The following is a 24,081-nucleotide window of genomic DNA, read 5'->3' as shown; positions in this document are numbered from 1 at the left end:
TGAGGGGCTCCCTCAGCGCTGACCCTCCCACAGTGCGGGGCTCCCTCAGCACTGACCCTCCCACAGTGCGGGGCTCCCTCAGCACTGACCCTCCCACAGTGCGGGGCTCCCTCGGTGCTGACCCTCCGCACAGTGCGGGGCTCCCTCAGCGCTGACCCTCCCACAGTGCGGGGCTCCCTCAGCACTGACCGTCCCACAGTGCGGGGCTCCCTCAGCGCTGACCCTCCCACAGTGCGGGGCTCCCTCAGCGCTGACCCTCCCACAGTGCGGGGCTCCCTCAGCGCTGACACTCCCACAGTGCGGGGCTCCCTCAGCGCTGACCCTCCCACAGTGCGGGGCTCCCTCGGCACCAACCCTCCCACAGTGAGGGGCTCCCTCAGCGCTGACCCTCCCACAGTGCGGGGCTCCCTCAGCACTGACCCTCCCACAGTGCGGGGCTCCCTCAGCACTGACCCTCCTACAGTGCGGGGCTCCCTCAGCACTGACCCTCCCACAGTGCGGGGCTCCCTCAGCACTGACCCTCCCCCAGTGCGGGGCTCCCTCAGCACTGACCCTCCCACAGTGCGGGGCTCCCTCAGCACTGACCCTCCCACAGTGCGGGGCTCCCTCAGCACTGACCCTCCCACAGTGCGGGGCTCCCTCAGCACTGACCCTCCCCCAGTGCGGGGCTCCCTCAGCACTGACCCTCCCACAGTGCGGGGCTCCCTCAGCACTGACCCTCCCACAGTGCGGGGCTCCCTCAGCGCTGACCCTCCCACAGTGCGGGGCTCCCTCGGCGCTGACCCTCCCACAGTGCGGGGCTCCCTCAGCGCTGACCCTCCCACAGTGCGGGGCTCCCTCAGCACTGACCCTCCCACAGTGCGGGGCTCCCTCAGCACTGACCCTCCCACAGTGCGGGGCTCCCTCAGCGCTGACCCTCCCACAGTGGCGTGGCCAGTCTGTACACAGATATTAAAGTTATGAATGTAATGAGCAGAATTACCCTGTAGATGTGCTGAACAGGTTTTTCCCCAGCACTACCACTACTGAAGTTAACGTACTGAGTTGATTCAATTCTGCAGGGAAAATAAATCATCACAAGGTTACAGCGAGAAAGTAAATGTTCCTTCAAGGTAAATGCAGTAGATACACTGCCCTTTCCCCCTCTCTCTCTGGGACCAGGGTGTGTTAGATACACTGTCCTTTCCCCCCTCTCTCTGGGACCGGGGTGTGTTAGATACACTGTCCTTTCCCCCCTCTCTCTCTGGGACCGGGGTGTGTTAGACACACTGTCCTTTCCCCTCTCTCTCTCTGGGACCGGGGTGTGTTAGATACACTGTCATTTCCCCCCTCTCTCTGGGACCGGGGTGTGTTAGATACACTGTCCTTTCCCCCCTCTCTCTGGGACCGGGGTGTGTTAGATACACTGTCCTTTCCCCCCTCTCTCTCTGGGACCGGGGTGTGTTAGACACACTGTCCTTTCCCCTCTCTCTCTCTGGGACCGGGGTGTGTTAGATACACTGTCATTTCCCCCCTCTCTCTGGGACCGGGGTGTGTTAGATACACTGTCCTTTCCCCCCTCTCTCTCTGGGACCGGGGTGTGTTAGATACACTGTCCTTTCCCCCCCCCTCTCTCTGGGACCGGGGTGTGTTAGATACACTGTCCTTTCCCCCCTCTCTCTCTCTGGGACCGGGGTGTGTTAGATACACTGTCCTTTTCCCCCTCTCTCTCTGGGACCGGGGTGTGTTAGATACACTGTCCTTTCCCCCCTCTCTCTCTCTGGGACCGGGGTGTGTTAGATACACTGTCCTTTCCCCCCTCTCTCTCTGGGACCGGGGTGTGTTAGATATACTGTCCTTTCCCCTCTCTCTCTGGGACCGGGGTGTGTTAGATACACTGTCCTTTCCCCCCCCTCTCTCTCTGGGACCGGGGTGTGTTAGATACACTGCCCTTTCCCCCCCTCTCTCTGGGACTGGGGTGTGTTAGATACACTGTCCTTTCCCCCCTCTCTCTCTGGGACCGGGGTGTGTTAGATACACTGCCCTTTCCCCCTCTCTCTCTGGGACCGGGGTGTGTTAGATACACTGTCATTTCCCCCCTCTCTCTGGGACCAGGGTGTGTTAGATACACTGTCCTTTCCCCCCTCTCTCTCTGGGACCGGGGTGTGTTAGATACACTGTCCTTTCCCCTCTCTCTCTCTGGGACCGGGGTGTGTTAGATACACTGTCCTTTCCCCCCCCTCTCTCTGGGACCGGGGTGTGTTAGATACACTGTCCTTTCCCCCCTCTCTCTCTCTGGGACCGGGGTGTGTTAGATACACTGTCCTTTTCCCCCTCTCTCTCTGGGACCGGGGTGTGTTAGATACACTGTCCTTTCCCCCCTCTCTCTCTCTGGGACCGGGGTGTGTTAGATACACTGTCCTTTCCCCCCTCTCTCTCTGGGACCGGGGTGTGTTAGATATACTGTCCTTTCCCCTCTCTCTCTGGGACCGGGGTGTGTTAGATACACTGTCCTTTCCCCCCCCTCTCTCTCTGGGACCGGGGTGTGTTAGATACACTGTCCTTTCCCCCCCCCTCTCTCTGGGACCGGGGTGTGTTAGATACACTGTCCTTTCCCCCCCCTCTCTCTCTGGGACCGGGGTGTGTTAGATACACTGTCCTTTCCCCCCCCTCTCTCTCTGGGACCGGGGTGTGTTAGATACACTGTCCTTTCCCCCCTCTCTCTCTCTCTAGGACCGGGGTGTGTTAGATACACTGTCCTTTCCCCCCCTCTCTCTGGGACTGGGGTGTGTTAGATACACTGTCCTTTCCCCTCCCTCTCTCTCTGGGACCGGGGTGTGTTAGATACACTGCCCTTTCCCCCCCTCTCTCTGGGACTGGGGTGTGTTAGATACACTGTCCTTTCCCCCCTCTCTCTCTGGGACAGGGGTGTGTTAGATACACTGTCCTTTCCCCCCTCTCTCTCTCTGGGACCGGGGTATGTTAGATACACTGTCCTTTCCCCCCTCTCTCTCTGGGACCGGGGTGTGTTAGATACACTGTCCTTTCCCCCCTCTCTCTCTGGGACCGGGGTGTGTTAGATACACTGTCCTTTCCCCTCTCTCTCTCTCTCTGGGACCGGGGTGTGTTAGATACACTGTCCTTTCCCCCCTCTCTCTCTGGGACCGGGGTGTGTTAGATACACTGTCCTTTCCCCTCTCTCTCTCTCTCTGGGACCGGGGTGTGTTAGATACACTGTCCTTTACCCCCTCTCTCTCTGGGACCGGGGTGTGTTAGATACACTGTCCTTTCCCCCCTCTCTCTCTCTGGGACCGGGGTGTGTTAGATATACTGTCCTTTCCCCTCTCTCTCTGGGACCGGGGTGTGTTAGATACACTGTCCTTTCCCCTCTCTCTCTGGGACCGGGGTGTGTTAGATACACTGTCCTTTCCCCTCTCTCTCTCTGGGACCGGGGTGTGTTAGAAACACTGTCCTTTCCCCCCTCTCTCTCTGGGACCGGGGTGTGTTAGATACACTGTCCTTTCCCCTCTCTCTCTGGGACCGGGGTATGTTAGATACACTGTCCTTTCCCCTCTCTCTCTCTGGGACCGGGGTGTGTTAGATACACTGTCCTTTCCCCCCTCTCTCTCTCTGGGACCGGGGTGTGTTCGATACACTGTCCTTTCCCCTCTCTCTCTGGGACTGGGGTGTGTTAGATACACTGTCCTTTCCCCTCTCTCTCTGGGACTGGGGTGTGTTAGATACACTGTCCTTTCCCCTCTCTCTCTGGGACTGGGGTGTGTTAGATACACTGTCCTTTTCCCTCTCTCTCTGGGACCGGGGTGTGTTAGATACACTGTCCTTTCCCCCCCCTCTCTCTGGGACCGGGGTGTGTTAGATACACTGTCCTTTCCCCCCCCTCTCTCTCTGGGACCGGGGTGTGTTAGATACACTGTCCTTCCCCCCCCCTCTCTCTCTGGGACGGGGTGTGTTAGATACACTGTCCTTTCCCCCCTCTCTCTCTCTCTGGGACCGGGGTGTGTTAGATACACTGTCCTTTTCGCCCCCCATCTCTCTCTCTCTGGGACCGGGGTGTGTTAGATACACTGTCCTTTTCCCCCCTCTCTCTCTGGGACCGGGGTGTGTTAGATACACTGTCCTTTCCCCCCTCTCTCTCTCTGGGACCGGGGTGTTTTAGATACACTGTCCTTTCCCCCCCTCTCTCTGTCTCTGGGACCGGGGTGTGTTAGATACACTGTCCTTTCCCCCCCCTCTCTCTCTGTGGGACCGGGGTGTGTTAGATACACTGTCCTTTCCCCCCTCTCTCTCTCTGGGACCGGGGTGTGTTAGATACACTGTCCTTTCCCCCCTCTCTCTCTCTGGGACCGGGGTGTGTTAGATACACTGTCCTTTCCCCCCTCTCTCTCTCTGGGACCGGGGTGTGTTAGATACACTGTCCTTTCCCGCCCCTCTCTCTCTGGGACCGGGGTGTGTTAGATACACTGCCCTTTCCCCCCTCTCTCTCTGGGACCGGGGTGTGTTAGATACACTGCCCTTTCCCCACTCTCTCTCTCTCTCTCTGGGACCGGGGTGTGTTAGATACACTGTCCTTTCCCCCCCTCTCTCTCTGGGACCGGGGTGTGTTAGATACACTGCCCTTTCCCCTCTCTCTGGGACCGGGGTGTGTTAGATACACTGTCCTTTCCCCCCTCACTCTCTGGGACCGGGGTGTGTTAGATACACTGCCCTTTCCCCTCTCTCTGGGACCGGGGTGTGTTAGATACACTGTCCTTTCCCCCCTCTCTCTCTGGGACCGGGGTGTGTTAGATACACTGTCCTTTCCCCCCTCTCTCTCTGGGACCGGGGTGTGTTAGATACACTGTCCTTTCCCCCCCCTCTCTCTCTGGGACGGGGTGTGTAAAATACACTGTCCTTTCCCCCCTCTCTCTGGGACCGGGGTGTGTTAGATACACTGTCCTTTCCCCCCTCTCTGGGACCGGGGTGTGTTAGATACACTGTCCTTTCCCCCCCTCTCTCTCTGGGACCGGGGTGTGTTAGATACACTGTCCTTTCCCCCCTCTCTCTCTCTGGGACCGGGGTGTGTTAGATACACTGTCCTTTCCCCCCTCTCTCTCTCTGGGACCGGGGTGTGTTAGATACACTGTCCTTTCCCCTCTCTCTCTCTGGGACCGGGGTGTGTTAGATACACTGTCCTTTCCCCCCTCTCTCTCTGGGACCAGGGTGTGTTAGATACACTGTCCTTTCCCCCCCTCTCTCTCTGGGACCGTGGTGTGTTAGATACACTGTCCTTTCCCCCCTCTCTCTCTCTGGGACCGGGGTGTGTTAGATACACTGTCCTTTCCCCCCACTCTCTGGGACCGGGGTGTGTTAGATACACTGTCCTTTCCCCTCTCTCTCTCTCTGGGACCGGGGTGTGTTAGATACACTGTCCTTTCCCCCCTCTCTCTCTGGGACCGGGGTGTGTTAGATACACTGTCCTTTCCCCCCTCTCTCTCTCTCTCTGGGACCGGGGTGTGTTAGATACACTGTCCTTTCCCCCGCCTCTCTCTCTGGGACCGGGGTGTGTTAGATACACTGTCCTTTCCCCTCTCTCTCTCTGGGACCGGGGTGTGTTAGATACACTGTCCTTTCCCCCCTCTCTCTCTCTGGGACCGGGGTGTGTTAGATACACTGTCCTTTCCCCCCCCTCTCTCTCTGGGACCGGGGTGTGTTAGATACACTGTCCTTTTCCCCCCTCTCTCTCTGGGACCAGGTTGTGTTAGATACACTGTCCTTTCCCCCCTCTCTCTCTCTGGGACCGGGGTGTGTTAGATACACTGTCCTTTCCCCCCTCTCTCTGGGACTGGGGTGTGTTAGATACACTGTCCTTTCCCCTCTCTCTCTCTGGGACCGGGGTGTGTTAGATACACTGTCCTTTCCCCCGTCTCTCCCTGGGACTGGGGTGTGTTAGATACACTGTCCTTTCCCCCCTCTCTCTCTGGGACCGGGGTGTGTTAGATACACTGTCCTTTCCCCCCTCTCTCTCTGGGACCGGGGTGTGTTAGATACACTGTCCTTTCCCCCCTCTCTCTCTGGGACCGGGGTGTGTTAGATACACTGTCCTTTCCCCCCTCTCTCTCTCTGGGACCGGGGTGTGTTAGATACACTGTCCTTTCACCCCTCTCTCTCTCTGGGACCGGGGTGTGTTAGATACACTGTCCTTTCCCCCCTCTCTCTCTGGGACCGGTGTGTGTTAGATACACTGTCCTTTCCCCCCTCTCTCTCTGGGACCGGGGTGTGTTAGATACACTGTCCTTTCCCCCCTCTCTCTCTTGGACCGGGGTGTGTTAGATACACTGTCCTTTCCCCTCTCTCTCTCTCTGGGACCGGGGTGTGTTAGATACACTGTCCTTTCCCCCCTCTCTCTCTCTCTGGGACCGGGGTGTGTTAGATACACTGTCCTTTCCCCCCTCTCTCTCTGGGACCGGGGTGTGTTAGATACACTGTCCTTTCCCCCCTCTCTCTCTCTGGGACCGGGGTGTGTTAGATACACTGTCCTTTCCCCCCCCTCTCTGGGACCGGGGTGTGTTAGATACACTGTCCTTTCCCCCCCTCTCTCTCTCTGGGACCGGGGTGTGTTAGATACACTGTCCTTTCCCCCCTCTCTCTCTGGGACCGGGGTGTGTTAGATACACTGTCCTTTCCCCCCCCCCTCTCTCTGGGACCGGGGTGTGTTAGATACACTGTCCTTTCCCCCCCCTCTCTGGGACCGGGGTGTGTTAGATACACTGTCCTTTCCCCCCCCTCTCTCTCTGGGACCGGGGTGTGTTAGATACACTGTCCTTTCCCCCCCCTCTCTCTCTGGGACTGGGGTGTGTTAGATACACTGTCCTTTCCCCCCTCTCTCTCTGGGACCGGGGTGTGTTAGATACACTGTCCTTTCCCCCCTCTCTCTCTGGGACCGGGGTGTGTTAGATACACTGTCCTTTCCCCCCCCCTCTCTCTCTGGGACCGCGGTGTGTTAGATACACTGTCCTTTCCCCTCTCTCTCTCTCTGGGACTGGGGTGTGTTAGATACACTGTCCTTTCCCCCCTCTCTCTCTGGGACCGGGGTGTGTTAGATACACTGTCCTTTCCCCCATCTCTCTCTGGGACCAGGGTGTGTTAGATACACTGTCCTTTCCCCCCTCTCTCTCTGGGACTGGGGTGTGTTAGATACACTGTCCTTTCCCCCCTCTCTGGGACCGGGGTGTGTTAGATACACTGTCCTTTCTCCCCTCTCTCTCTCTGGGACCGGGGTGTGTTAGATACACTGTCCTTTCCCCCCTCTCTCTCTCTGGGACCGGGGTGTGTTAGATACACTGTCCTTTCCCCCCTCTCTCCCTGGGACCGGGGTGTGTCAGATACACTGTCCTTTCCCCCCTCTCTCTCTCTCTCTGGGACCGGGGTGTGTTAGATACACTGTCCTTTCCCCCCTCTCTCTCTCTCTGGGACCGGGGTGTGTTAGATACACTGTCCTTTCCCCCCTCTCTCTCTCTGGGACCGGGGTGTGTTAGATACACTGTCCTTTCCCCCCTCTCTCTCTCTGGGACCGGGGTGTGTTAGATACACTGTCCTTTCCCCCCTCTCTCTCTCTGGGACCGGGGTGTGTTAGATACACTGTCCTTCCCCCCCCCCTCTCTCTCTCTGGGACCGGGGTGTGTTAGATACACTGTCCTTTCACCCCTCTCTCTCTCTGGGACCGGGGTGTGTTAGATACACTGTCCTTTCCCCCCTCTCTCTCTCTGGGACCGGGGTGTGTTAGATACACTGTCCTTTCCCCCCTCTCTCTGGGACCGGGGAGTGTTAGATACACTGTCCTTTCCCCCCTCTCTCTGGGACCGGGGTGTGTTAGATACACTGTCCTTTCCCCCCCTCTCTCTCTCTCTGGGACCTGGGTGTGTTAGATACACTGTCCTTTCCCCTCTCTCTCTCTCTGGGACCTGGGTGTGTTAGATACACTGTCCTTTCCCCCCTCTCTCTCCCTCTGGGACCGGGGTGTGTTAGATACACTGTCCTTTCCCCCCTCTCTCTCTGGGACCGGGGTGTGTTAGATACACTGTCCTTTCCCCCCTCTCTCTCTCTCTCTGGGACCGGGGTGTGTCAGATACACTGTCCTTTCCCCCCTCTCTCTCTCTGGGACCGGGGTGTGTTAGATACACTGTCCTTTCCCCCCTCTCTCTCTCTCTGGGACCGGGGTGTGTTAGATACACTGTCCTTTCCCCCCTCTCTCTCTCTGGGACCGGGGTGTGTTAGATACACTGTCCTTTCCCCCTCTCTCTCTGGGACCGGGGTGTGTTAGATACACTGTCCTTTCCCCTCTCTCTCTCTCTGGGACCGGGGTGTGTTAGATACACTGTCCTTTCCCCCCTCTCTCTCTCTGTGACCGGGGTGTGTTAGATACACTGTCCTTTCCCCCCTCTCTCTCTGGGACCGGGGTGTGTTAGATACACTGTCCTTTCCCCTCCCTCTCTCTCTGGGACCGGGGTGTGTTAGATACACTGTCTCATCTCCCCCGCCTCCCCCATCCTGTTCTGGCTCCTGTGTACATGATGTGCAGTAGTACTTGCCATACATGTTAATATGAACTTGTCTGTGAGTATGTCCAAAGTAAAGTGAGCTGGAAAGTGTCTCACCCTTTGATAATCACGTTCACCTCGTATTTTACTCCAATTGTCCTGGCAACAAAGCTGTCGATCATATTTCGCTGATCATTGTCACTGCAAAAACAAGGGTTGGTCAATTCTTCAATAGGAGCTCCCTCAGCGCTGACCCTCCCACAGTGAGGGGCTCCCTCAGCACTGACCCTCCCACAGTGCGAGGCTCCCTCAGCACTGACCCTCCCACAGTGCGGGGCTCCCTCGGCACTGACCCTCCCACAGTGCGGGGCTCCCTCAGCACTGACCCTCCCACAGTGCGGGGCTCCCTCAGCACTGACCCTCCCACAGTGCGGGGCTCCCTCAGCGCTGACCCTCCCACAGTGAGGGGCTCCCTCAGCACTGACCCTCCCACAGTGCGGGGCTCCCTCAGCACTGACCCTCCCACAGTGCGGGGCTCCCTCAGCGCTGACCCTCCCACAGTGCGGGGCTCCCTCAGCACTGACCCTCCCACAGTGCGGGGCTCCCTCGGCGCTGACCCTCCCACAGTGCGGGGCTCCCTCAGCACTGACCCTCCCACAGTGCGGGGCTCCCTCAGCACTGACCGTCCCACAGTGCGGGGCTCCCTCAGCACTGACCCTCCCACAGTGAGGGGCTCCCTCAGCACTGACCCTCCCACAGTGCGGGGCTCCCTCAGCGCTGACCCTCCCACAGTGCGGGGCTCCCTCAGCACTGACCCTCCCACAGTGCGGGGCTCCCTCAGCGCTGACCCTCCCACAGTGCGGGGCCCCCTCAGCACTGACCCTCCCACAGTGCGGGGCTCCCTCAGCGCTGACCCTTCGACAGTGCGGGACTCCCTCAGCACTGACCCTCCCACAGTGCGGGGCTCCCTCAGCGCTGACCCTCCCACAGTGCGGGGCTCCCTCAGCACTGACCCTCCCACAGTGCGGGGCTCCCTCAGCACTGACCCTCCCACAGTGCGGGGCTCCCTCAGCACTGACCCTCCCACAGTGCGGGGCTCCCTCAGCACTGACCCTCCCACAGTGCGGAGCTCCCTCACCGCTGACCCTCCCACAGTGCCGGGCTCCCTCAGCGCTGACCCTCCCACAGTGCGGGGCTCCCTCAGCACTGACCCTCCCACAGTGCGGGGCTCCCTCAGCGCTGACCCTCCCACAGTGCGGGGCTCCCTCAGCACTGACCCTCCCACAGTGCGGGGCTCCCTCAGCGCTGACCCTCCCACAGTGCGGGGCTCCCTCGGCACTGACCCTCCCACAGTGCGGGGCTCCCTCAGCACTGACCCTCCCATAGTGCGGGGCTCCCTCAGCGCTGACCCTCCGACAGTGCGGGGCTCCCTCAGCACCGACCCTCCCACAGTGTGGGGCTCCCTCAGCACTGACCCTCCCACAGTGCGGGGCTCCCTCAGCACTGACCCTCCCCACAGTGCGGGGCTCCCTCAGCACTGACCCTCCCACAGTGCGGGGCTCCCTCAGCACTGACCCTCCCACAGTGCGGGGCTCCCTCAGCACTGACCCTCCCACAGTGCGGGGCTCCCTCAGCGCTGACCCTCCCACAGTGCGGGGCTCCCTCAGCACTGACCCTCCCACAGTGCGGGGCTCCCTCAGCACTGACCCTCCGACAGTGCGGGGCTCCCTCAGCACTGACCCTCCCACAGTGCGGGGCTCCCTCAGCACTGACCCTCCCACAGTGCGGGGCTCCCTCAGCACTGACCCTCCGACAGTGCGGGGCTCCCTCAGCACTGACCCTCCCACAGTGCGGGGCTCCCTCAGCACTGACCCTCCGACAGTGCGGGGCTCCCTCGGCACTGACCCTCCGACAGTGCGGGGCTCCCTCGGTGCTGACCCTCCCACAGTGCGGGGCTCCCTCAGTACTGACCCTCCCACAGTGCGGGGCTCCCTCAGCACTGACCCTCCCACAGTGCGGGGCTCCCTCAGCACTGACCCTCCCACAGTGCGGAGCTCCCTCACCGCTGACCCTCCCCACAGTGCGGAGCTCCCTCACCGCTGACCCTCCCCACAGTGCGGGGCTCCCTCAGCACTGACCCTCCCACAGTGCGGGGATCCCTCAGCACTGACCCTCCCACAGTGCGGGGCTCCCTCGGCACTGACCCTCCCAAAGTGCGGTGCTCCCTCAGCGCTGACCCTCCCACAGTGCGGGGCTCCCTCAGCGCTGACCCTCCCACAGTGCGGGGCTCCCTCAGGACTGACCCTCCCACAGTGCGGGGCTCCCTCAGCGCTGACCCTCCCACAGTGCGGGGCTCCCTCAGCGCTGACCCTCCCACAGTGCGGGGCTCCCTCAGCGCTGACCCTCCCACAGTGCGGGGCTCCCTCAGCGCTGACCCTCCCACAGTGCGGGGCTCCCTCAGCGCTGACCCTCCCACAGTGCGGGGCTCCCACAGCACAGACCTTCAGCATTGATGAACATGGGACTTGCGTATGACCATCCCTGGTTCTCATCCAGGCTGAGTACAACTCGGTCCAGGCAGAGGCCCTGTGGAAGGGTACTATATCTACCTGCCCCACCTCCTGTTCAAGCCTGTGTGTCTGTGGGCAAAGATCTGCCAGCCCGCCTACCCATTAGCAGGCCCGCAACAGGTCACAGGAAAGCAAGACAGGCCCAACTCTACCAGAAACGTCCAGAATGCCTCAGCAGTGACCCCACAAAGTGAAACTAGACAACGCTGGCCGACAAGGGAATAAACTTCCCAACACCCACTAACAATACCAGGTCAACCCAGTTCTCCCAACGCCCTGAGGGCACAACAATATCAATGAAAGGTCACACCAAAGGACCCTGCTCCCCCAGGACAGGATTACAAATCCCACAACACCAGGTTAGAGTCCAACAGGTTTAACTGGAAGCACTCGCTTTCGGAGCACCGCTCCTTCATCCTTCCAATGAAACCCGTTCGGCTATAACCTGTGTGATTTCTTTAACTCTGTTCACCCCCGTTCAAAAACCCAGGACAGGAACAATGGAAGCACCTTACTGTTTCTCGAGAGACATTCCCCACCCCCCCGCTACCTGCAGAGAGACAGAACATCCGCTGAGCCACCTATAGCTCACTGATACTGTCAATTTGTCTTCTGCGTACGCATAAAGTCTTTGTTAATTTGACCCTCGAACTGCGCTTTGTGATCGCTAATCTTCTTGGGCTAATTTCTCCGACAGTGGAGAGAGAGAGAGAGAGAGCCCGCCAGCATTTAAGGGAGTGAGGTGCGCATTCGCTGATTTCCCGTCAGGATTTGCCTTTTCCTGGTCCTGAGGCCGCGCGGGGCTACCTTCCTGGCAACACTGAAAATTGTATGCACCCGGGAAACCAAAATGGGACTACCTGGTGGTGTTGATGCTGATTTCCTCGCTCGACTTCCACTCCACGTCCGACGCGACGTCAAATGTCGTGTTGAATCGAATCTGGGAGGGGAGACAGAGTGAGCGAACACCTCCAGCCCCTGCACCCCCTCCTCCTCCTCTCTCTCTCTCTCTCTCTGTAACCACCACCCCCTCCGCGATCCCTGCGCTGCCGGCTTGAGTGACTCCCCTAAGGCCGGTCTCCCGTCACACCAGATCACCCTTTAATTGCCGCGCGGGGGAGAGCTGGGAGACCGCTCCAGCCTCCCTCGGTGCCGGCTCTCGGAGTGAACAGAACCCCTGACCCTCCCGTTTTCGCCTCTGTCAGCCGGGGCTCCCCGATTGGACCAGGTCAACAGGCCCAAGTCAGGGGGAGCTCCTATTCGATGAGGTCTGGCCTGCCTGACCTCATTATGATCATTTTCCAGCCCTTGGCGCCCAGAACCCTCCAAACCCTTCCTATCCACGTTCCCCCATCCAGATGCCTTTTCAATGCTGTCACTGTACCAGCCTCCACCACTTCCTCCGGCAGCTCATTCCACACACGCACCAGCCTCTGCGTGGAAAAAGTTGCCCCTCAGCTTGAATCAATGTTTCGGGCATAAGCCCTTCAGCTGCCTGGGTTCCTGAGCTCAGAGTCCACTCTCTTAAACCTCTGTGCCCCGACCTTCAACGGTATCACCATCACCGAATTCCCCCCACTGTTGCCGTTAACCAGAAACTCAACTGAACTCACCACATGAACACGATGGCTACGAGAGCAGGCCAGAGACTGGGGCACACATGCAGCAAATGACTCGCCTCCTGACACCCCAAAGTCTATCGGCAAGTCACAAGTGAGGAGTGTGCTGGAAGACTCCCCACTTGTGTGGATGGGGGGGCGGCTCTGACAGCACCCCAAGATGCTCGACACTATGCAGGCAAAGCAACCCGCTTGATTGGCACTCCCTCCACCGCCGGCGCTCAGTAGCAGCGGTGCGTGCTATCTGCAAGGTGCACTGCAGGAATTCACCAAAGACCCCCGAGGCCGCGCCTTCCAAACCCAGCGACCGCGTCCATCCAGCAGGACAAGGACAGCACCCCCTGCAACTTCCCCCTCCGAGCCCTGACTCGGAAATATACCAAGTTTTTGGTTCAAAATCCTGGAACTCTTCCCCCCCCCCCCGCCCACCCACCTCAGGGCAGTATGAGCCACCCCACAGCAGGTGGACTGCAGCGGTTCAAGATGGCAGCTCACCCCCACCTTCTCAAGGGGCAAACAGGGATGGGCTCTCAATGCTGGCCCAGCCAAGTCCCACAAATGAATCCCACAGCTCTTCGAGACGGGTGGATTGTAACCGAGATGTTTGATTCGGACCCTGATGCTCCCCCCACCCTCCCCACCTCGGCGGCGCCAACTCCAGTGAGCAGCAAGATGGCGACGGTCAATCGGTCCCACTGGCCCCCTTTGCATCTGAACTTAAAAATGCTTCCCTGACTCCCTCCACCCCCGCCCCTCCCCCCCCCCCCCAACTCCACCGCTGAACCTTACCCCTGCGTTCCCATGGTAACAGGAACGCACTCCGTCCCATCTCGAAATTGGACCACTGGGTGTCCAGTGGCAGGACATCCCAAAGATACACTGTCACCTCCCGCTGAAGGGATCCCTCCCACTTTCCCAACTGGAAATGGGTACCCCCTCATTCCGCTACCCGCCCCCCCCCCCACCCCAATCTCCCCTCCCCCTCCCCATCAAGGAGACACAGAGATGTACAACACAGAAACACACCTTGAAGAAGGGCTTATGCCCGAAACGTCGATTCTCCTGTTCCCTAGATGCTGCCTGACCTGCTGCGCTTTTCCAGCAACACATTTCCATCTCTGATCTCCAGCATCTGCAGACCTCACTTTCTCCACAGAAACACACCCTGTCCATGCCGACCCAGATATCCCAACCCAATCTAGTCCCACCTGCCAGCACCCGGCCCATATCCCTCCAAACCCTTCCTATGCATACACCCATCCAAATGAATCTTAAATGTTGCAATTGTACCAGCCTCCACCACATCCTCTGGCAGCTCATGCCACACACGCACCACCCTCTGTGTGAAAAAGTTACCCCTTAGGTCACTTTTATATCTTTCCCCTCTCACCATAAACCTATACACTCTAGTTCTGGACTCCCCCACCCCAGGGAAAAGACTTTGTCTATTTATCCTATCCGTGCCCCTCATGATTTTGTAAACCTCTATAAGGTCACCCCTCAGTCTCCAACGCTCCAGGGAAAACAGCCCCAGCCTGTTCAGCCTCTCCCTATAACTCAAATCCTCCAACCCTGGCAACATCGTTGTAAATCTTTTCTGAGCCGTTTCAAGTTTCACAACATCTTTCCGATAGGGAGAAGACCAGAATTGCACGCAATATTCCAACAGTGGCCTAACCAATGTCCTGTACAGCCACAACGTGACCCTTCCAACTCCAACACTCAACGCACTGACCGATACAGCCACAACGTGACCCTCCCAACCTCTACACTCAACACACTGACCGATACAGCCACAACGTGACCCTCCCAACTCCTACACTCAACACACTGACCAATGCAGCCACAACGTGACCCTCCCAACTCCTACACTCAACACACTGACCAATACAGCCACAACGTGACCTCCCAACTCCTACACTCAACACACTGACCAATACAGCCACAACGTGACCCTCCCGACTCCTACACTCAACACACTGACCGATACAACCACAACGTGACCTCCCAACTCCTACACTCAACACACTGACCAATACAGCCACAACGTGACCCTCCCAACTCCTACACTCAACACACTGACCAATACAGCCACAACGTGACCTCCCAACTCCTACACTCAACGCACTGACCGATACAGCCACAACGTGACCCTCCCAACTCCTACATTCAACGCACTGACCGATACAGCCACAACGTGACCCTCCCAACTCCTACACTCAACACACTGACCAATGCAGCCACAACGTGACCTCCCAACTCCTACACTCAACGCACTGACCGATACAGCCACAACGTGACCCTCCCAACTCCTACACTCAACACACTGACCAATACAGCCACAACGTGACCCTCCCAACTCCTACTCTCAACACACTGACCAATACAGCCACAATGTGACCCTCCCGACTCCTACACTCAACGCACTGACCGATACAGCCACAACGTGACCCTCCCAACTCCTACACTCAACACACTGACCGATACAGCCACAACGTGACCCTCCCAACTCCTACACTCAACGCACTCACCAATACAGCCACAACGTGACCCTACCAACTCCTACACTCAACACACTGACCGATACAGTCACAACGTGACCCTCCCAACTCCTACACTCAACACACTGACCAATACAGGCACAACGTGACCCTCCCAACTCCTACACTCAACACACTGACCAATACAGGCACAACGTGACCCTCCCAACTCCTACACTCAACACACTGACCAATACAGCCACAATGTGACCCTCCCAACTCCTACACTCAACGCACTGACCAATACAGCCACAACGTGACCCGCCCAACTCCTACACTCAACACACTGACCGATACAGCCACAACGTGACCCTCCCAACTCCTACACTCAACACACTGACCTATACAGCCACAACGTGACCCTCCCAACTCCTACACTCAACACACTGACCAATACAGCCACAACGTGACCTACCAACTCCTACACTCAACGCACTGACCGATACAGCCACAACGTGACCTCCCAACTCCTACACTCAACACACTGACCGATACAGCCACAACGTGACCCTCCCAACTCCTACACTCAACACAATGAGCAATACAGCCACAACGTGACCCTCCCAACTCCTACACTCAACGCACTGACCGATACAGCCACAACGTGACCCTCCCAATCCCTACACTCAACGCACTGACCAATACAGCCACAACGTGACCCTCCCAACTCCTCCACTCAATGCACTGACCAATACAGCCACAACGTGACCTCCCAACTCCTACACTCAACGCACTGACCAATACAGCCACAACGTGACCTCCCAACTCCTACACTCAACGCACTGACCAATACAGCCACAACGTGACCCTCCCAACTCCGACACACAACGCACTGACCGATACAGTCACAACGTGACCTCCCAACTCCTACACTCAACGCACTGACCGATACAGCCACAACGTGACCTCCCAACTCCTACACTCAACACACTGACCGATACAGCCACAACGTGACCCTCCCAACTCCTACACTCAACACACTGACCAATACAGTCACAACGTGACCTCCCAACTCCTACACTCAACGCACTGACCAATACAGCCACAACGTGACCTCCCAACTCCTACACTCAACGCACTGACCAATACAGCCACAACGTGACCCTCCCAACCCCTACACTCAACGCACTGACCGATACAGCCACAACGTGACCCTCCCAACTCCTACACTCAACACACTGACCAATACAGCCACAACGTGACCCTCCCAACTCCTACACTCAACGCACTGACCAATACAGCCACAACGTGACCCTCCCAACCCCTACACTCAACGCACTGACCAATACAGCCACAACGTGACCCTCCCAACTCCTACACTCAACACACTGACCGATACAGCCACAACGTGACCTCCCAACCCCTACACTCAACACACTGACCAATACAGCCACAACGTGACCTCCCAACTCCTACACTCAACACACTGACCGATACAGCCACAACGTGACCCTCCCAACTCTTACACTCAACGCACTGACCGATACAGCCACAACGTGACCCTCCCAACTCCTACACTCAACACACTGACCAATACAGCCACAACGTGACCCTCCCAACTCCTACACTCAACACGCTGACCGATACAGCCACAACGTGACCCTCCCAACTCCTACACTCAACACACTGACCAATATAGCCACAACGTGACCCTCCCAACTCCTACACTCAACGCACTGACCAATACAGCCACAACGTGACCCTCCCAACTCCTACACTCAACACACTGACCAATATAGCCACAACGTGACCCTCCCAACTCCTACACTCAACGCACTGACCAATACAGCCACAACGTGACCCTCCCAACTCCTACACTCAACGCACTGACCAATACAGCCACAACGTGACCCTCCCAACTCCTACACTCAACGCACTGACCAATACAGCCACAACGTGACCCTCCCAACTCCTACACTCAACGCACTGACCAATACAGCCACAACGTGACCCTCCCAACCCCTACACTCAACGCACTGACCAATACAGCCACAACGTGACCCTCCCAACCCCTACACTCAACGCACTGACCAATACAGCCACAACGTGACCCTCCCAACCCCTACACTCAACACACTGACCAATTAAGGAAAGCAATCTTAACTCAGAGATTTGTAGGGGTGAGGAACGCCTTGCCTGAAAGAGTAGCAGACTCACCAACCTCAAGGACATTTCAATGGTCATTGGATGGGCATATGGGTGATAATGGAATCGTGTAGGTTAGATGGGCTTCAGATCAGTTCCACAGGTCGGTGCAACATCGAGGGCCTGTACTCAGCTGTAATGTTCTATACCAAACGCCTCCAAAACTCTCCTATCTACCTGCGACTCCACTTTCAAGGAGCTATGAGCCTGCACTTGGAGGTAGAGGCTCTTTGTTCAGCAACACCGCCCAGGCCTCTGTCCTGCTCGCTGACTCACCGTGCTGTTACTGCGGAAAATGGGGTGGTTGACGTCACAGGTTACGATGCCCACCGCCGCGTACTTGCTATTCTTGGAGTCGTCACATTCGATGTGTGCCCTGCGCTTGGACTGGGGGTGGTGGGGGGTGGGGGGGGGGGGGGAGGGGAGGGGAGGCGGGAGACAAGGGAAAAGGAGGCTGTCAACATTCTATCATCGGGGGGAAGGGGGGAACGACACCCCCTCGTCACGTGGATTCAGGGAGAAATCCCCCACATCCAACCCCCCCCCCCCCCCCTCCCCCCTCCCTCACCCCACACCGGCCTCCTCACCACCCGCCCTGGACGTGAAACGTTAGGAAAAGCCCCCCCTAATCTGACACAGTGTTGACGCCTGTAATGGATGTGGGACGTCAATGATTGTAGGTGCTGAGTTGGAGAGAAGGGGTGGGTGGTGGGGGTGGAGGTGGGGGGGGGGGGGTGGAGGTCTCTCAGGAGGTAAATGCTAAGTAAACAATTTGGATGAGAGGTGAAGGAGGTTATCTAAGGTTACAAAGATTGGGTCGATGGGTTGAGAAGTGGCAGATGGCGTTGGATAAACACGATGTCACTCAGCCAAGGGCAGGATTTTTACAGCTCAACGTCGGGCCCTGGGTAAGCGTTGTAGGACACAGAGAGAGAGAGAGCTCGGGGGGGGTTCAGGTACACATTTCTTTGAAGTTTGCGTCACAGGGTGGTTGAGTTTGCGTTTGGCACACTTGCCCCTCGTTGCGGAAACCTTTGGGCCGAGGAGTTGGGACGTCACGTTGAGGTCGTACAGGATGTTGGTGAGGCCTCTTCTGGAGCACTGTGTCCAGTTCTGGTCGCCCAGTCACTAACCCGGAGAGAGTTCAGGAGAGATTTACCAGGGGGTTGCTAGGAACGGAGTGGGATGGGGGGGGGGGGTTTGAGATATAGGGAGAGGCTGAGATTTCTTTCACTGGAGTTTAGGAGGTCGAGGGGGTAACCCATAGAGGTTTATAAAATCATCAGGGGCTTGGATAGGGTAAAAGGCTGGTGTCTGTTCTGTCGGGCGGTGGGGGGGGGGGGGGAGGAGAAAGAGTTAAAGATGACACGAAGGGCAATTTTTTTTGTTAACACATTCACCGTGAGGAATGATCTTCCAGTGGGAGCACACAGTTACAAGGTTTAAAAGACATTTGGATAAATCCGTGGATCGGAAAGGTTTGGAGGGATAAGGACCAGGCAGGTGGGACTAGCTTAGTTTGGGATTGAGGTTGGCATGGACTGCTTGGGCTGAAAGTTGGCGGGCGGGTCGGTGGGGGGGGGAGGTTTTCGGCTTTGAAGTGATCAAGACAAGGGGTTGAAGAAAGCTGCGAGTATTCGGGCGTGCGCCCGGAAACGTCAGGTTCGATGACAAGGGGCGATTGGTTGGCGCGTAGGGGTTTCGGGAGGAAATGTCAAGAGGTGGGCGTTCGGGGGGGGGAGGTGGGCTACAAGTGGACGAGTGGCCTCATTCTGCAATCTGCGGGATCATTCCCATTCCCTGGGCATGTCTGGGGTTGGCCTTCCAACCCCCCCCCACCCCACCCCTCCCCTCTTACCGAAATGATGGACGTTTTCCTGAAAGTCAGGCCGGTGGGAACCCGGTAGGTCACCACGGTGAAGTAGGAATTCTCATCGGCGTTTTGGAGCGTGACGTCCAGGGTGAGAGTGGAGTAACTGCCAACCACGATGAACTGGGCCCTGTGAGGGGACAGAATCACACCGGCCAATGAACCCCGACCACGGCGACATTTCAAATTCGATGGAAAAGGGGAAAAGAACATAAAAATCCGGGATTATGAGTCTAATGATGTTCGCGAATCGGTTGTTGGGGATTTCGATTCGATTAGATTCGGTTACTTACAGTGTGGAAACAGGCCCTTCGGCCCAACAAGTCCACACCGCCCCGCCGAAGCGCAACCCACCCATACCCCTACATTTACCCCTTTACCTAACACTACGGGCAATTTAGCATGGCCAATTCACCTGACCCTGCACATCTTTGTGACTGTGGGAGGAAACCGGAGCACCCGGAGGAAACCCACGCAGACACGGGGAGAACGTGCAAACTCCACACAGTCAGTCGCCCCGAGGCGGGAATTGAACCCGGGTTCCCTGGCGCTGTGAGGCAGCAGTGCTAACCACTGTGCCACCGTGCCGTCCACACACACAAAAAAAAACCCCCATCCCTGATTCCAGCCAGGGTTGGAAGCGTCCATCCTTACCTGGCCCGGCCTACACGTGACTCCAGACCCACCTGCAGCCAGGTGAGTGACCCTTAACTGCCCTCCAGGGGGGCAGTAAACGCAGCCGAGCCGGCCACACCCTCATCCCGTGACCGAATAAAGAATCCTTCCTGTCTCAGCTGCCGGGCGGGAGGTGGGGGGGGGGGGGGGGGGGGCTTTTAAAGGTTTCTCCACTTTGCAAACGCCCCCCGACCATGGCCCGAACGTCCTGCCTCAGGTGAGGAAACTCGTTCTTTGTCCCCGTCTCCCACTATGTCTTGCACAAGCCGAGGAAGCCCGCTTTGAAAGCGCGGGTGGGGGGGGGGGGCCCTCTGCCAACCCACGTCCTGCAGAGGTCCCGCCGAGGGTCACCCTGAGCTGCTGCCTGCGTCAGGGGACCTTGGGTCGTAAGGACAGCCGAGGGGATGGCCGGGGCCTCTCCTCCCCTCCCTTATCGGCATTTACACCAGACGCTGCATCCGGAAGGCAGAGAGTGTCGTGGGAGCCCCCCTCCCCCCACAACACACTCCTCACTCAAACCCCTGGCGTCTGGCAGAAGACACCGGAGCGTTCTGTCTCTCGCGGCCACACTGATTAGATTACTTACAGTGTGGAAACAGGCCCTTCGGCCCAACAAGTCCACACCGACCCGCCACCAACCCATACCCCTACATTTACCCCTTTAACCTAACACTATGGGGCAATTTAGCGTGGCCAATTCCCCTGACCCTGCACATCTTTGGACTGTGTGAGGAAACCGGAGCAAACCCACGCAGACACGGGGAGAACGTGCAAACTCCACACAGTCAGTCGCCCCGAGGCGGGAATTGAACCCGGGTCTCTGGCGCTGTGAGGCAGCAGTGCTAACTACTGTGCCACCCATCACTGTGCAACAGTTTCTACCTCCAAGCCATTAGGCTCCTTAACACAGTATGATCGTACTCTTTTCCCCATCCGAAATGCTTTGCACGACTTCGAACTGCTACTGGAACAGTGTCTATTATTTATTATTCTTCTGTCACTTAGCCCGCCTTACCCACTTTACGCTGGGTACGAGCGTATAGCTTGAGCCGTCCACGGGTGCCAAGGGCATCGCTGTCTCACTTTTTTTTTTTTTTTTTAACTGCATCAGTTGTGTGTGGTAGAAACGGCAAATAAATCGACGCCACCCTACGGGCAGAAAGCCAGGGCCGCAGCTGCTGGAGCTCAGAGTCGAGGGTGCGGGCGCTGGAAAAGCGCAACGGGGTCAGGCAGCAGCATCCGAGGAGAAGGAGAATCGGACGTTTCAGGCAGAAACCCTTCATCGCCCTTCCTGACGAAGGGCCTATAACGTGGGTTTTCCTCCTGCTCGGATGCTGCCTGACCTGCTATGCTTTTCCACTCTCGACTCAACTCTACTAGCGCCCTGCATCTTACCTTCATCAGATTGCCTTCAGTTCTATGCCCCCCCACCCCCCCTCCTGAGTATTGCTCCCCTCCATCAAGGGGGGAAACTTACTGCCCTATCTGTGGCCTGGCATCACTTTAGAGTGTTCAAAACGGTTGACGCACCCTCCCTCCGCCCCCCACCCTGTTTTTCAGTTGTGTTTTCTGTTAGACGCAGTCAACAGGACACCTGCTTCCTGCCGGACCCCACGAACCTGTGACAAAGCTGTAGGCTTCGACACTTCAGACAGCACGGTCAGATTCAACTCTTCTCACGAACCGACCCAAGCGCTAACCGACTCAAACAGTCCGCGTCCGAATGCAGCGAGACCCGGACAATATCCAGGCTTGGGCTGACAAATAGCTGACGATCGGCGTCACACACATGCCAGGGAATGATCATCTCGGACAAGAGAGAATCTAACCATCGCCCCCCCCCCTTGATGTTCAATGGTGTTACCGTCACTGAATCCCCCCTCCCCCCACTATCAACATCCTGGGGGTTCCCATTGAGAGAGAATCTAACCATCGCCCCCTTGATGTTCAATGGCGTTACCATCACTGAATCCCCCCCCCCTCCCCACTATCAACATCCTGGGGGTCCCCATTGAGAGAGAATCTAACCATCGCCCCCTTGACGTTCAATGGTGTTACCGTCACTGAATTCCCCCTCCCCCCACTATCAACATCCTGGGGGTTCCCATTGAGAGAGAATCTAACCATCGCCCCCTTGATGTTCAATGGCGTTACCATCACTGAATCCCCCCCCCCTCCCCACTATCAACATCCTGGGGGTCCCCATTGAGAGAGAATCTAACCATCGCCCCCTTGATGTTCAATGGCGTTACCATCACTGAATCCCCCCTCCCCCACTATCAACATCCTGGGGGTCCCCATTGAGAGAGAATCTAACCATCGCCCCCTTGACGTTCAATGGTGTTACCGTCACTGAATCCCCCCCCCCCCACTATCAACATCCTGGGGGTTCCCATTGAGAGAGAATCTAACCATCGCCCCCTTGACGTTCAATGGCGTTACCGTCACTGAATCCCTCCCCCCACTATCAACATCCTGGGGGTCCCCATTGAGCCGAAACTGAACTGGGACCCAGGCCCATATCAATCCTGTGGCTACAAGAGCAGGGTCAGAGGCTGGGAACCCTGCAGCGAGTAACTCCCTCTCCTGACTTCCCCTCCCAAGCTGGTACCACCATCGCGGAGGCACATGGAACACTCCCCACTCGCCCTGGATGGGGTGAGGGGGGGGGGGGGGGAGTGGCAGCTCCGACAACACTCTGTCCAGGACAGAACGCCCATTCCCCCTCCCGCCCCTGAAATTGGTTTGGCACCACATCCCCAACCAGCCCCTCCATTCCCCCCCACCAACCCCCCCACCTCTGCGAGGCCTACTGTGGAGGCTACCCCTCCCGAACCTGCCTGGTCTCCCACCCACCCCCCCCCCACCAATTGAGGGGGGAAGGAGACGCAGGGAGGAAGCCAGCCCCTGCAGATAGCCCTCCGAGCACCCCCCCCTCCCACCCCCTCCCGACACGGGAACGGGACTGGCCGTTCCAAAAGGGTGACAATCAGGGAACTCCCTCCCTCAACGCAACGGGTTCAAAATGGTGGCTCCAATTCCTCAGAGGTGGACGGGGGGGGGATAAGTAATGGGCGTGTAGACATGAAATGGAAACCTACCCCACGATAGCAAGTCTCACCCTGAGGTAGTCACGGCAAATGTTGTCTTCCCCACACTCCTTCTCGAACGGTAACTGAAGGGGGAGAGAGATTAGGGGGAGCAAGGGTCACCATAGACGACCAGCAAAGGGAGAGGCACCCAACACCTTGACGTTCCCACCCAAACCTCTCGCGAAACGTCCCCTCCCCCCCCCCCCCCCCGCGAGCAGTCAACATCTCCCCCCTCCCCTCCCGAGTCCCATTTCACAGCATCGCCCAATCCTGTCCCTCCGCCTCTTCCTCAAGTCCTGTACTCCGGGAACGGGGGGGGGGGTTGGGGGGGAGACAGGGCTGAAAGGCAAGAAGGATCGAAGCTGCCCCACATCGCGGACAGGGCTCGGGACTCAATGCCCAGACCCATCAGTGGCCAAAGGACAGAATTCAGGGCAGGTCTGACAGGAAAGCAATGACCCTGGAGGGTCATGGGGGGGGGGGTTACAGAGACAGGGAGGGGGTGTAGGGGGTTACAGAGATAGGGAGGGGGTGTAGGGGGCTACAGAGATAGTGAGGGGGTGTAGGGGGGTTACAGAGATAGGGAGGGGGTGTAGGGGGGTTACAGAGACAGGGAGGGGGTGTAGGGGGGTTACAGAGATAGGGAGGGGGTGTGGGGGGTTACAGAGATAGGGAGGGGGTGTAGGGGGTTACAGAGATAGGGAGGGGGTGTAGGGGGTTACAGGGATAGGGAGGGGGTGTAGGGGGGTTACAGAGATAGGGAGAGGGTGTAGGGGGTTACAGAGATAGGGAGGGGGTGTAGGGGGTTTACAGAGAGAGGGAGAGGGTGTAGGGGGGTTACAGAGATAGGGAGGGGGTGTAGGGGGGTTACAGAGACAGGGAGGGGGTGTAGGGGGTTTACAGAGATAGGGAGGGGGTGTAGGGGGGTTACAGAGATAGGGAGGGGGTGTAGGGGGTTTACAGAGATAGAGAGGGGGTGTAGGGGGGTTACAGAGATAGGGAGGGGGTGTAGGGGGGTTACAGAGACAGGGAGGGGGTGTAGGGGGTTTACAGA

The 24,081-nt window shown here is 57.9% G+C and overlaps 1 protein-coding gene across 1 annotated transcript in view; it reads right to left on the bottom strand.

The window, feature by feature from the left end:
* LOC148138269 (integrin alpha-M-like) overlaps nt 1-24,081 on the bottom strand; it is a 167,406-nt gene that overhangs the window by 26,361 nt on the left and 116,964 nt on the right. The window contains exons 19-24 of the mRNA XM_087981841.1: nt 23,037-23,110; nt 19,249-19,390; nt 17,667-17,777; nt 11,947-12,026; nt 8,634-8,717; nt 983-1,055 (exon numbers count right to left, since the gene is read on the bottom strand). Coding sequence (XP_087837967.1) covers nt 983-1,055; nt 8,634-8,717; nt 11,947-12,026; nt 17,667-17,777; nt 19,249-19,390; nt 23,037-23,110 — 564 coding nt within the window. The remainder of the gene's footprint in view (nt 1-982; nt 1,056-8,633; nt 8,718-11,946; nt 12,027-17,666; nt 17,778-19,248; nt 19,391-23,036; nt 23,111-24,081) is intronic.

The sequence above is a fragment of the Chiloscyllium plagiosum genome, unplaced genomic scaffold, assembly GCF_037043375.1.
Source record: "Chiloscyllium plagiosum isolate Xiang-an unplaced genomic scaffold, Cpla_swu_hap1 HiC_scaffold_41, whole genome shotgun sequence".
Lineage (NCBI taxonomy): Eukaryota > Metazoa > Chordata > Chondrichthyes > Orectolobiformes > Hemiscylliidae > Chiloscyllium > Chiloscyllium plagiosum.
The sequence above is the reverse complement of the archived record's forward strand: the minus strand, read 5'-3'. Positions and strand labels throughout refer to the sequence as shown.